The 12500-nt window shown below is 40.0% G+C and overlaps 1 protein-coding gene across 7 annotated transcripts in view; it reads left to right on the top strand.

Annotated features, from left to right (window-relative positions):
- LOC137974439 (tetratricopeptide repeat protein 28-like) overlaps positions 1–11884 on the top strand; it is an 86830-nt gene extending 74946 nt beyond the window's left edge. For all 7 annotated transcript variants that reach the window (XM_068821416.1, XM_068821421.1, XM_068821418.1 and 4 more), the window contains 2 exons: positions 6827–11070; positions 11571–11884. In XM_068821416.1, the coding sequence (XP_068677517.1) occupies positions 6885–11070; positions 11571–11590 (4206 nt within the window). In that variant the 5' untranslated portion in view covers positions 6827–6884 and the 3' untranslated portion in view covers positions 11591–11884. The remainder of the gene's footprint in view (positions 1–6826; positions 11071–11570) is intronic.
- Positions 11885–12500: the final 616 nt, after the last annotated feature.

Here is a 12500-nt window from a genome sequence, read left to right as displayed (position 1 = left end):
ACGGTAGTGCGTGTATAGCATTTTTTTTTTAAATTGATTTGAGTGAAAGCTTATTCCGAATTCGGAATGGTATCTCCTGGCATTTTTGATTTGAGATAACTCGACTGCATTTCATCTCATATATGCGTGCCTTCAGCTGTTTAATTTTGTGAGGGTTTTTATGAGAAATAATGTGAAGCTTTGTGCTTTTTATGCTGCTACTCTATTGTTCAAGAAGCTCAGGATGATTCTGAACAAAAAACTCACGAATCATGACTTTTGGCTTTTTCTAAGACTCAGAAATGATTCTCTTGGTGACAAAATGGACCTTTCATGTGACTTATTGTGCATTTGACAAGCAGCCATATATTATGTGGTTATTCATAAATGGGTCTATTTTTGTTTTCGTAATTGATTGTCGCTTCCGCTAATAAATAAGTAAATGAATAAATAATTTAGAATTAGAGCAGTTAAAACAACCAAGCCTGTTCAAGTCTCAGAGATTTGTGGTATTCCATAAAACGGGTTTTTTTCATCAAAATGTGCCATCAAAATTGAAAGAGTTTAGTATGGAGACATTATGTTGGTTTTTTAGCAGAAACACATCAACATAGCGGCCAGAATTTGAGTTTTAACTTTAAGTTTTCTAAGCTTGTGTGCCTTTTTAATTGTATACACTTCTTGTATCGTTTTGGTTATTCAGAGTTCATAAACGAAGACAAAGGAAATTTTTTTTTTTTTTTGTATTTGACACACTTCTCAGTTACCAGCCATGACAAGATAATTTTTCAAAACTGATCTTGTGTTAGGACCTGGCCGCCATGCAACTTCATGGCATGGCACTTCACATGAGATGAACTAAAGTGAATGAAGATTGTTGGGTCAAACATCGTAGTTAACAGCAAACCAAATACAAAAGCGAAAACATACATTATCATACAAATTCTGAAGTTATGAGTTAATTTTGACCAGAAACTCATGACCTTGAAGCATTTTACTCTGGTTAAGAGCTGAAGTTTTTTGGATGTAACAACTAGCTCACATTTTTCCGTGCGTGCACCTTCGATCCTATTTTTGGCCATGAATATTTATATTTGGATATAAGATTGGTGTCCTAAAATCCCCAGCTTTGTTCCAAGGAAAGGAGTTGCAAGTTGCACGCTGTCCTTGATTTTTTTAGCATGGTTTTTTCCCAATTATAATAATTTGAACACGAACATTGCGCCACCAGAACATTCCATGCCGAAATTTTGCGTGCCCCTCTGTTAGCCCGCGAGCGTAGACGTATTACAGTGACGTATACGTGTGAAGTGAAAAATGACACTTCTGTTTTTCCTGACCGCTCGGCGCGATGCATTTCTGCTCGATAGAAATAGGAAAGGAAGAAACAAGAGTCCGAATGATCATACTTAAATGGGCAGAGATTGGGGTCTACATTTCTTTGACTCGATTAACTTGAGGCTGCACTCGTAAAAAAAGGTATCTAGTTTCTTCTGCCTCAATTCTTGACATATTGAAATTGACAATTGAGAGTTGTGCGCCTACATTGTCGCTGACATTTCACAACGGAAACCTCTCGAAGGTCTTTAAACCTTTTGTGGACGAATTCCAGCTTGCATTAAGTTTATTGTAAAGCAGAAGTTTCGCGTGCTCCAGAAATTTCAGTTCACTCATTTTCTTTCAAAGATATTTTATTCTCAATGCAGACTTTCTTGAAGCTATTTTGATTTGTTTCTATTTTAAAGTAGCCGGGGGAAATCCCCTGTCACGGCCCTTTACGATCGCGACAGCTCGTTGCAAGGGGCACAATTCCATTCTGCTTACAGTATTCGTGGCAATTATTTGAGCTGAATAGAGGTTCATTGTGTCACTTCAATGTTAAGGGAAGACCATGGTGGCTAAAATTATCTTCTACATTGTCAATTACTTTCTCACTGGTGGTTGATGCCATGATCAGGAACTCATAATAACAGCTGTTAACAATGACCATAAATAGAGTGTCCAGTTGGGAGTGGTTTATTTACAAATAATAGCAGCAGCAGTTTCAATAGCAACCTTTGTGGCTTCCTTAATAGTGTTGACAAAAGATTCCGCCTTACAAGAAGGGGTTCCTCTCCACTAACCAGAACATTCATTAATTAGCAAGTAGTTTGTGGGGAATATTGTGTGTGTGGATGGTGAGTTGAGGAAAAATCATAGATAAAAATTAGGGTTAGTGAGTCTGTAAAATTCGGGGGGAGCAATTCACAAAGCAAACTCTCAACCCCACAATAAGGTTAACAAATGAAACAAACTCTGTGTGAAATTAAAAACCTTAATTTCCCTTTTTCAAAGTGGGTGCCATACAATGTGATAAATCGGAAGGGTATTCCAAAGCTTTAGTTTTGTTAATTTCGTGTTTCCATTGCAAAAAAAGGGAAGTATGCATCAGTTTAAACCTGTTTTCTTTTGCCACAAGCTTTCTAGTACTTAGCTAGAAGGTAGCGGAAGTTGCGGAGAATAGTTCTACAGAGTTTAAGGTTAAAAACATTGTTCAAATCTAGTGAAAAAGTCATAGACGTGGTTTTCAATAGAAAATTATGAATAAAACCTTGATGGTGGAAGAGAATGTTCTTAAGAATACACAAATTTACCTAGTTCGTGTAATCTAATATCCGAAAATTTGATAGTGCTAATTCTTTCAAGATTGCATGGGTCTTAGTAATTGATTTAGGAATTATTTTGACTGTACGCTTTGCAAAGAAGCAAGACTACGAAGATCGGATTTGTACATGCACAACAATAATACAGTAATAATTGGAAGGATAAACTGAACAGTACTACAGAGTTCTTAAACAAGATTTAGAAAAACTAGTATACCTGAAATTAAATGCTATAGCTTCAGAGATTTTGTAAGCCGATTGAGGAATTCAGGGTTTCTAAGAAAGATGTCAGGCAAGTACATCCCCAAGAAAGGCCATTCTACGATCTGTTCAATTCTTTCATCATTTTTTTCAGATTTGCGTTAAAAGATGACGTCTTTCTCTCGAGGCTTAAACAGAATAAGGAATTAGTTTTCCATACGTTTTTAGTGGATGTTTCTTTGTCATCAACTAGGTTACCAAATAACTATAGACCTAAGAGACTAGCATCGTCATATCAGCAATTGTTCTAATTACTGGGTTGCCTATGGGCAAACCCAGTCGAGATCTGCGTTTAATTTATTTGTTTTATTATTTTTATTTTTTTATTTTTTATTTATTTATTTTTTTTTTTTTTCCCGTGTCGGTAAAAGTCTTGCCTGTCACTCCCCTGGTAAGTGGTGTCTTTGTGTATAGAGCCTTCTGCGCGTATTTTCTTAGGATCTTGAGGTTAGTGGAACTGCGTAGATTTCTTTGGTGGACACAGTAGAATCATTAACTTAGCCTGCAATTGCGCCGAAAGTCATGCAACGCGAATGGCGTTTTAGTGGATCCTTAAACAAAATATACCCTTATGGAGCTCAATAATGGAAAGTCAGTTGGATAAAATAGGCAGGAATCTCAAAAGCGACGAGCACTGGACTTCGACAACAATCTATCGCCCGTCGAGACGAAATCAAAGTGAGCTGTATTTACCTGAAGTACATGGTAATTTGACACGATTGAGTTTCTTGTCTTCACGCACGCAATGAAATAGGAAGAGGGTTTCGCCTCTAAGAGCAAATATGTTGTTGTTTCAATAAATATTTCGCTGGAAAAGGATTCTGTGGTATTTTCTGCCTTTGTGAATTATAATATCATGTTGTGTATTGAATTTTCGAGCTTAAGGTTGAAATGTGATATGGGAGAAGTTTTTTAGTATTGCTCTGTAAGCAAGAAGGGTTCACAGGCCTGTTGGAAGCGTGCTTGAGTTTCAACAAATTGAGCCCCAAAATCAGTGAAAACTTGTGACGCAGATGAATAATAAAGTAGCTGCTATTGCCTAAATGATGGAATTACCTGGTGATAAATAACGTCGTACGCGTCTTGGAGAGTAAATTTTGACTTTGCATAAACAAGAGTTGGGCGATTGTGATCTTTGTTTTGACTTCGCTCATTTCATTGTCAAACTTTATAACACTTGACGGAAAAAGAAACTTACAAAAACCCGGTATCTTGCCATCATTTGACACACATGCTTCACTGTTTGGCGAGTAAACATGCCGCGGTAACTTAATCACGACGCCCGCTGAATTCCGGCCATGTCACTTTCGATTTTGCAATTTACTTGAACGTAGCAAAAATCTCCCAAAATGTTTGTCGCTGATCGTAACTTTTTATATTCTATATTCACGGTTCAAAATTAATGTTGTTTTCATGTCGTAAATATTTTATTTTCGATCGACCGTCCGGGAAACTTCCTTCTGGTCTTTCTGAAAACTGTGTATTAATAGTTATTTGCTTTTTCATCAATATTTGTTTTGCATAAAGCAAGCTAACAGAATCTGTACCTTGCTGAGTTCGCAGTTGTTATCGTTAATAGTATTTTCGGTCAGATGTTTCTGTTTTTTTATGAGGGGTTTATTGTTTTGGTCTCCCATCCTAACACTAACCCCGCGAAACAGGGCTTGACTTCAGTGAAGTTTAGTATTACAAAGCTGTCAGATGCTCAGAGGGCACACTTGTGGTGAAAAGAAGTTGTGAGGGAACTTGAAAATTATCAACATGTCAGCCCAGAGGCCAATGTTTCTCGCTCTCTTTTATTTGTTATTCTTCAGAGACTGGTATGCTGTATTTCAATACCACACAATTCAGTGCCTTCTGATTTTCTGTAGGACGTACCACAGGCAACCCAGTGTATGCTTCACAGAAGCATCTCGTTAGACGTAAGAGACTAGCATCGTCATATCAACAATAGCAAATAAAATCAGGTCTGTATTTTGAATACATCACTGAAGTCATGAACATAGGATAAGAAAAATAAGGGAACGAGAATGGATCCTTTCGGAGAGTGGGTACATATATCAATGGACGTGAAACGTACCAAACAAATTACGCCAACGTAATGGACCTTTAATATTCACGTTTATGAAGCAGAATTATTTTATCCAACGTAACAAAGGCCTTAGAATATAAATAAACACACACCTATGGCATGTTCACTGCCGTCAGGCGCAAGATGACTTCTTGTACAGGTTAATCAGTGGTAAAGAGTTAGTAAATGCGCAATGTAGAGAAAACATAAACTTAGTGTAATGTATACTGTGATAAATGTGACGTAACTTATTGTTGCGAAGCCTTAGCGAAGCAGCAACACTATGTCTGACTGACCGTGTGGGGCCTAGGCGCTTTATAATCTGTGATCTATCTTTCGGTGGCGATGATTTTGAGTAGCTGCAGTACGGTGGATCAGCGGCAGTAGTTTCCGAATTGTGCGTGCTCAGCCCACTGGTTGCCCACTGGTTTATCGTCGATCAGGTGAGTTTATTATAGCTTTTTCAACAGTGTTATCATGCTAAACGCAGTGTTATCATGCTAAACGCAATTTTATCGATCGCTGGAAGTAGTCATCAAGGTCACGAACGTTTTAGTGAAATTTCCAGGGGGAGGCAATGCTGCTTTATGCGTTTTCAGCGCTGTTGTGTGCACAGTCGTTTCCAGTGCAGCACTGGGATACTGCTACATACAGCTGACCAAATTTTAATCGAAGGAGACAGGATGTATAGTTGAATGCACTTGAAAGTCAAAGAATTCCAGATACAAACACGTTGTCCCTGATTTACCTGCCAAATCAAGCTCGCTCGACAGTTCAATCGCCCGCCATTGAGGTCACAGAACAAAATCAATCGCCCGTTGAGGTAACAAAATCGCCTTCTGAGGCAAACAATTCAAGACAATCGCCCGTTGTCATACGCTATTTTTATATTGTTACAGTTGTGTTTTAAAAATGTCTCTTCTGTTTATGAATGTCCACAACATTACCCTTTAAAAGAGAACATTGACCTCACTGTGATTACATTTTCAACTTGTATTTTAAAATGATAGGGTGTCTTCTATTTCCAAATGTATCTGGTATCTTCATATTTTAAGGAGAACACTCACCTCAGTATGATTACATTTGTTCACATTGTGTTTCGAAAAACTCTTTGTCTATTTGGAGAACATTGATACCACGTTTTCTTTCTGTTACATTGTTATTACATGACTAGGAGAATATGTGGAAAAAAACAAGTTATTATAGTTGCATTCTGTTGATTACCTATTATGTTTACACCCTTTCCTTCCCTTGCTATCACTAGCCTTCTTCATTTTTCATATTGAGGCATTACTTTCACTCAATGCACAACAAAATGTCCGGGAATAAATTGTTATTGTAAACATCAGTCATCATCTTTGTTGTTGTTAACTTTATTTTTATAACTCACTTCGCAGCACATCGCTTGATATAAGTAACTTCTAGTTTAAGCTACTTACAAGACGGTTGTAGATAATTACTTTCTAGAGCAACTTTGGGAATCCAGGGGACATTTAGAGCAGTCTGTTTGTCATAAAAAGTGATTGACCACCAGCTTTAAGCAGTGGTATGACAAGAGCAATTTGATTTGATCAGGAAAATATGATGACAAAAAGACAACAGTATTACTTTGGCTGAGTTAAGTCTGATATGAGACAAATTTATGCCATTTAAATACGTCTATTTTGTGCGGTCAATCCTGTCTTTAAAAATTCAGTTTAAATCAAACTAAGGGCTCAACAAAAGAAGTAAAGAGTTTGACGTCAACAGCAGAAAATTGTCTTTGTAAGACTCATAATGACCGGCGGTCTCTTTAGTGTTGGTTTGGCTACGTACCTGCAGCATTTGTGAACAGTGCATTGAAGTTCTCATGCTTTCTTTCGTATTTTTCAAGGTGCGCCCTCTCTTTCAAAGACGACCTTCCTTGTTCTCAAGAGTTCTTGTAATCAAGAATGGCAGACAAAAAGATGAACGTTTTCGAGGAGCATATACAAGAGCTTAACGTTGCCAGAAAAGAGGGAAACAGAAAAGGGGAGGGTATTGCTTATTTCAATCTGGGCAATTATTATTATGCCTTGGCTTATTTTGAACAGGCTAAGAGGGATTGCACAGAAGCATTAAGGATTTTTAAAGAAATAGGTTTCAGTGATGGAGAGTTAAACGCCTGTGGCAATCTCGGCAACGCTTATCACAGTCTGGGAAATTTTAAAAAAGCCAGAAAGTACCTCAAGCAACAACTAAGTATTGCCAAAAAAGTAGGGGATAGGGCCTTGGAGGGCAAGGCCTATGGTAATCTCGGCAGCGTTTATTTCAGTCTGGGAAATTTTAAGGAAGCCATAAAGTATTACGAACAAGATCTTAGCATTGCAAAAGAAGTAGGGGATAGGGCCAGGGAGGGAGGGGCCTATGGTAATCTCGGCAACGCTTATCAAAGTCTGGGCAATTTTAAGGAAGCCATAAAGTATTACGAACAACATCTTAGCATTGCAAAAGAAGTAGGGGATAGGGCCGGGGAGGGCAATGACTATGGTAATCTCGGCAAGGCTTATCGGAGTCTGGGCAATTTTAAGGAAGCCATAAAGTATCACGAACAACATCTTAGCATTGCAAAAGAAGTAGGGGATAGGGCCGGAGAGGGAATGGCCTATGGTAATCTCGGCAACGCTTATCAAAGTCTGGGCAATTTTAAGGAAGCCATCAAGTATCACGAACAACATCTTAGCATTGCAAAAGAAGTAGGGGATAGGGCCGGGGAGGGAGGGGCCTATGGTAATCTCGGCAACGCTTATCAAAGTCTGGGCAATTTTAAGGAAGCCATAAAGTATTACGAACAACATCTTAGCATTGCAAAAGAAGTAAGGGATAGAGCCGGGGAGGGAGGGGCCTATGGTAATCTCGGCAGGGCTTATCGGAGTCTGGGCAATTTTAAGGAAGCCATAAAGTGTCACGAACAACATCTTAGCATTGCAAAAGAAGTAGGGGATAGGGCCGGAGAGGGAATGGCCTATGGTAATCTCGGCAACGCTTATCAAAGTCTGGGCAATTTTAAGGAAGCCATCAAGTATCACGAACAACATCTTAGCATTGCAAAAGAAGTAGGGGATAGGGCCGCGGAGGGAGGGGCCTATGGTAATCTCGGCAACGCTTATCAAAGTCTGGGCAATTTTAAGGAAGCCATAAAGTATTACGAACAACATCTTAGCATTGCAAAAGAAGTAAGGGATAGAGCCGGGGAGGGAGGGGCCTATGGTAATCTCGGCAGGGCTTATCGGAGTCTGGGCAATTTTAAGGAAGCCATCAAGTATCACGAACAACATCTTAGCATTGCAAAAGAAGTAGGGAATAGGGCCGGGGAGGGAAAGGCCTATGCTAATCTCGGCAACGCTTATCAGAGTCTGGGCAGTTTTAAGGAAGCCATAAAGTATCACGAACAACATCTTAGCATTGCAAAAGAAGTAGGGGATAGGGCCGGGGAGGGAGGGGCCTATGGTAATCTCGGCAACGCTTATCAAAGTCTGGGCAATTTTAAGGAAGCCACAAAATATCACGAACAACATTTTAGCATTGCAAGGGAAGTAGGGGATAGAGCCAGGGAGGGACAGGCCTATGGTAACCTCGGCAACGCTTATCGGAGGCTGGGCAACTTTAAGGAAGCCATAAAGTATCACGAACAAGGTCTTAGCATTGCAAAAGTAGTAGGGGATAGGGCCGGGGAGGGCAATGCCTATGGCAATCTCGGCAGCGCTTATTTAAGTCTTGGCAATTTTAAGGAAGCCATAAAGTATTACAAACAACATCTTAGCATTGCAAAAGAAGTAGGGGATAAGGCCGGGGAGGGAGGAACCTGTGGTAATCTCGGCAACGCTTTTCGGAGGCTGGGCATTTTTAAGGAAGCCAAAAAGTATCAGAAACAACAACTTAGCATTGCAAAAGAAGTAGGGGATAGGGCCGGGGAGGGCAATGCCTATGGTAATCTCGGCAACGCTTATCAAAGTCTGGGCAATTTTAAGGAAGCCATAAAGTATCACGAACAACATCTTAGCATTGCAAAAGAAGTAGGGGATAGGGCCGGGGAGGGCAATGCCTATGGTAATCTCGGCAACGCTTATCACAGTCTGGGCAATTTTAAGGAAGCCATAAAGTATCACGAACAAGATCTTAGCATTGCAAGGGAAGTAGGGGATAGAGCCATGGAGGGACAGGCCTATGGTAACCTCGGCAACCCTTATCGAAGTCTGGGCAATTTTAAGGAAGCCATAAAGTATTACGAACAACATCTTAGCATTGCAAAAGAAGTAGGGGATAGGGCCGGGGAGGGCAATGCCTATGGTAATCTCGGCAACGTTTATCACAGTCTGGGCAATTTTAAGGAAGCCATAAAGTATCACGAACAACATCTTAGCATTGCAAGGGAAGTAGGGGATAGAGCCAGGGAGGGACAGGCCTATGGTAACCTCGGCAACGCTTATCGAAGTCTGGGCAATTTTAAGGAAGCCATAAAGTATCACGAACAACATCTTAGCATTGCAAAAGAAGTAGGGGATAGGGCCGGGGAGGGAGGGGCCTATGGTAATCTCGGTGCTGCTTTCTACGATAGAGGTGAGGTTGAAAATGTTCTTTTCTGTAACGAACAACATCTTACTATTTCCAAGGAAACGGAGGATCCAGTAGAGCAGGGACTCGCTTGTTATAATCTTGGTCTTTTTCATGAAGTTTCAGGCTCGTTGTGCAAAGCCCTTAATTTTTATCGTCTAAGCATAAAACATTTTGATGAAACAAGGCGTCTTCTTCAGTCAGAAGATGCATGGAAAATAAGTTTTCGTGACACAAATCAGTTTGCGTACACAGCTCTGTGGACAGCACTTTTAAAGAGTAGAGAGGTTGATGAGGCTTTGTTTGCTGCTGAACAAGGACGAGCACAGGCCTTGACAGACATTTTGAAGATGCACTTTGGCGTTGACGAAGAACCTTCCTCGGCAATTGCGAGGACGGAAAGTATCTCCGCTGTTATGAAATATTTGCCTTTACAAACAGTTTTCATAGGACTAGCAGGGAACACTATCAGCTTTTGGCTTCTGAGAAGAGGAAGCGGAATAAACTATAGGCAAAAGGAAATCGAAAATGGAAGTGCGGGCTCATTTATAAAGACTACTTTGAAGCAGATTGACGCGGGGGCTGTTGTCCGATGCGAGAATCGCTCGGTACACAGACATCGCAGCGACTTCTCTTGCCTTGGAGAAGCTGATGAGGAATCCTTTCAGTCTTTCAGCGTGTTCGACAACCCTTTGCAGTCCTTGTATGATTTCTTAATCAGTCCCATTGCAGACTTGCTCCAAGGTGAGGACTTGATCTTTGTTCCTGATGGACCATTTTGCTTGGCTCCTTATTCTGCATTGAGTGACTCTGTCAGGATCCGTACAGTTCCCTCGTTGACCGCTTTGAAACTGATCGTAAGTGCACCTAACGACTTCAACAGTAAGAGTGAAGCGCTACTTGTGGGTGATCCGTGCTTGAAGGAAATCACTTGGGGCACCGGTGTATCCATGTATGAACAGTTGCCATGCGCGAAAAAAGAGGCGGAGATGATTGGAGAACTTCTAAACACTGCGCCTCTCACTGGCGAAAATGCAACGAAAGCTGAGGTCCTGAAAAGAATGAAGTCAATTGCATTAATCCATATTGCTGCTCATGGAGATGATGAATTTGGAGAAATTGTTTTGGCCCCAAATCCCGGCCGCACATCACAGATCCCCGAAGAAGAAGATTACATGTTAACGATGAGCGATGTTCATGCAGTTCGTCTTCAGGCAAAGCTGGTTGTGCTGAGTTGCTGTCATAGTGGTCAGGGAGAGGTAAAATCTGAGGGTGTGGTGGGAATAGCCAGAGCTTTCCTGTGTGCTGGTGCCCGGTCTGTTTTGGTGTCACTCTGGGCTATTGATGATGAGGCAACCTTGCTGTTCATGAAGAGTTTTTACCAACACTTGGCAGATAGAAAAAGTGCAAGTTTAGCTCTTTATCATGCTATGAAATCTCTTCGAGAGACAAAGGAGTATTCCGCCATTAAATGCTGGGCTCCATTTGTTCTAATTGGCGATGATGTCACGTTTGAATTTGGGCCTCAAGAACCCGAAAAGAATGGTAAGTGCTGTTCGAATATAATTTTAATTACTGAAAAGAAAGATGTTGAACAGTTTTGTAATTCGGCACGTGCTCAAGAGAAAAAGGTACGTTTTTCTCAGCGAAATGGTTTCAAAATCAGTCGCCAATATACTTACAATATACTTACTGTTTCTTTACTATAGTTCTTTTACGAACTGCTTTGGTTAGCGAGTAAAATAATTTTTGTTCGCATTCACCGAGTCGGGTGCTTTCCTTCCTGCAAAGAACTGTTTGCAATGGACTAAAGCGAAATAACTAATTGCCGGTTACCTGCTCAAAGTGAAGTTAGATATTGAGGGCTTGTAGTCTACATGTCACAGTCATACTCGTTGCTATTAACTAAACACATGTCTGTGCAAACGGTTTCAGGGATAAAATAATTTCTTTATTCATTTATCACTCACAACGAAATTATTGCTAATCACCATTTAACCCGCTATTTCTTTTTTTTTTTTTTTACTTTCTTCATTTTTTTTTAGAAACGTCGTCCAAAAGTTGAGAAAACTACTTGGAATCTGATGCGTCAACATGTCATTTTCGTTACTCCAAATATATGAGTTATTGAGAAGATTAAAGCATTCAAACGTCATAAGCGGTGAAGGAAGACAAAAGATATGTAAATGTTGTTTAAAAGTGTGTTTTCAGACTTATTTTACTGGTGACAATTATTCATCTTAAGGTCCTCATGCGAACTTCCATTTAAGGCAAAGACAGAGTTTCGAGGAAGAGCCATTTTTCATTCGTATAATAGAACACCAAATGTCAATGGTTTCTTCCTCTTGTTTTTTTTTTTTTTTTACACAAAAACAAAAACTTAAAGTTCTGATGTTCTAATTAGTAGGCGTTTTAAGTTTAAGCACTTTAGGATCTTTCCGTGCAAAAGGGTGCGAAAGAAGTGCATAAAGAAAGAAATGACAATGACAAATTTTTCAAGACTCTAAAATGTACATTTTATGAGGTTTTTTACAGTTTGACCAGGAAAACCGTGAACACCTAAAATATATTAAGAATGCTTATTGTTCATAAGCCAATCATGTTTGAGTACTTGTCACGCCCAAACCGCAAACTGAATAAACGTTGTTAGTACTGTAGCAGATAATACAGGTATTTGCGACGGCGCCACATGTTGAAAGCAACAATTGCTTCAGAGTGCCATTGAATGAAGGCACTTTTGTTTCTTTATAAGTAGTCTCGGAGCTTTTGAGCATGTGGCGCCGTCGTAAATACCTGTAATATCTGGTCAAATTAAATCCATTACCCGTTAAATCTAAAGCCGATACAGTTCTTGCCGCGCAAACAACAGTGAATAAACACTCTGCGGTTGAACGGGTGATTGGACAGAAATAACATTCCTGACATATTTCAGGTGTTCACGGTTTTCCTGGTCGCACTTTAAGGGGGCCAACGCA

This window comes from Montipora foliosa, chromosome 10 (assembly GCF_036669935.1).
Source record: "Montipora foliosa isolate CH-2021 chromosome 10, ASM3666993v2, whole genome shotgun sequence".
In the NCBI taxonomy this organism is placed as follows: Eukaryota; Metazoa; Cnidaria; class Anthozoa; order Scleractinia; family Acroporidae; genus Montipora; species Montipora foliosa.
This window is presented reverse-complemented; position numbering and strand designations above follow the sequence as displayed.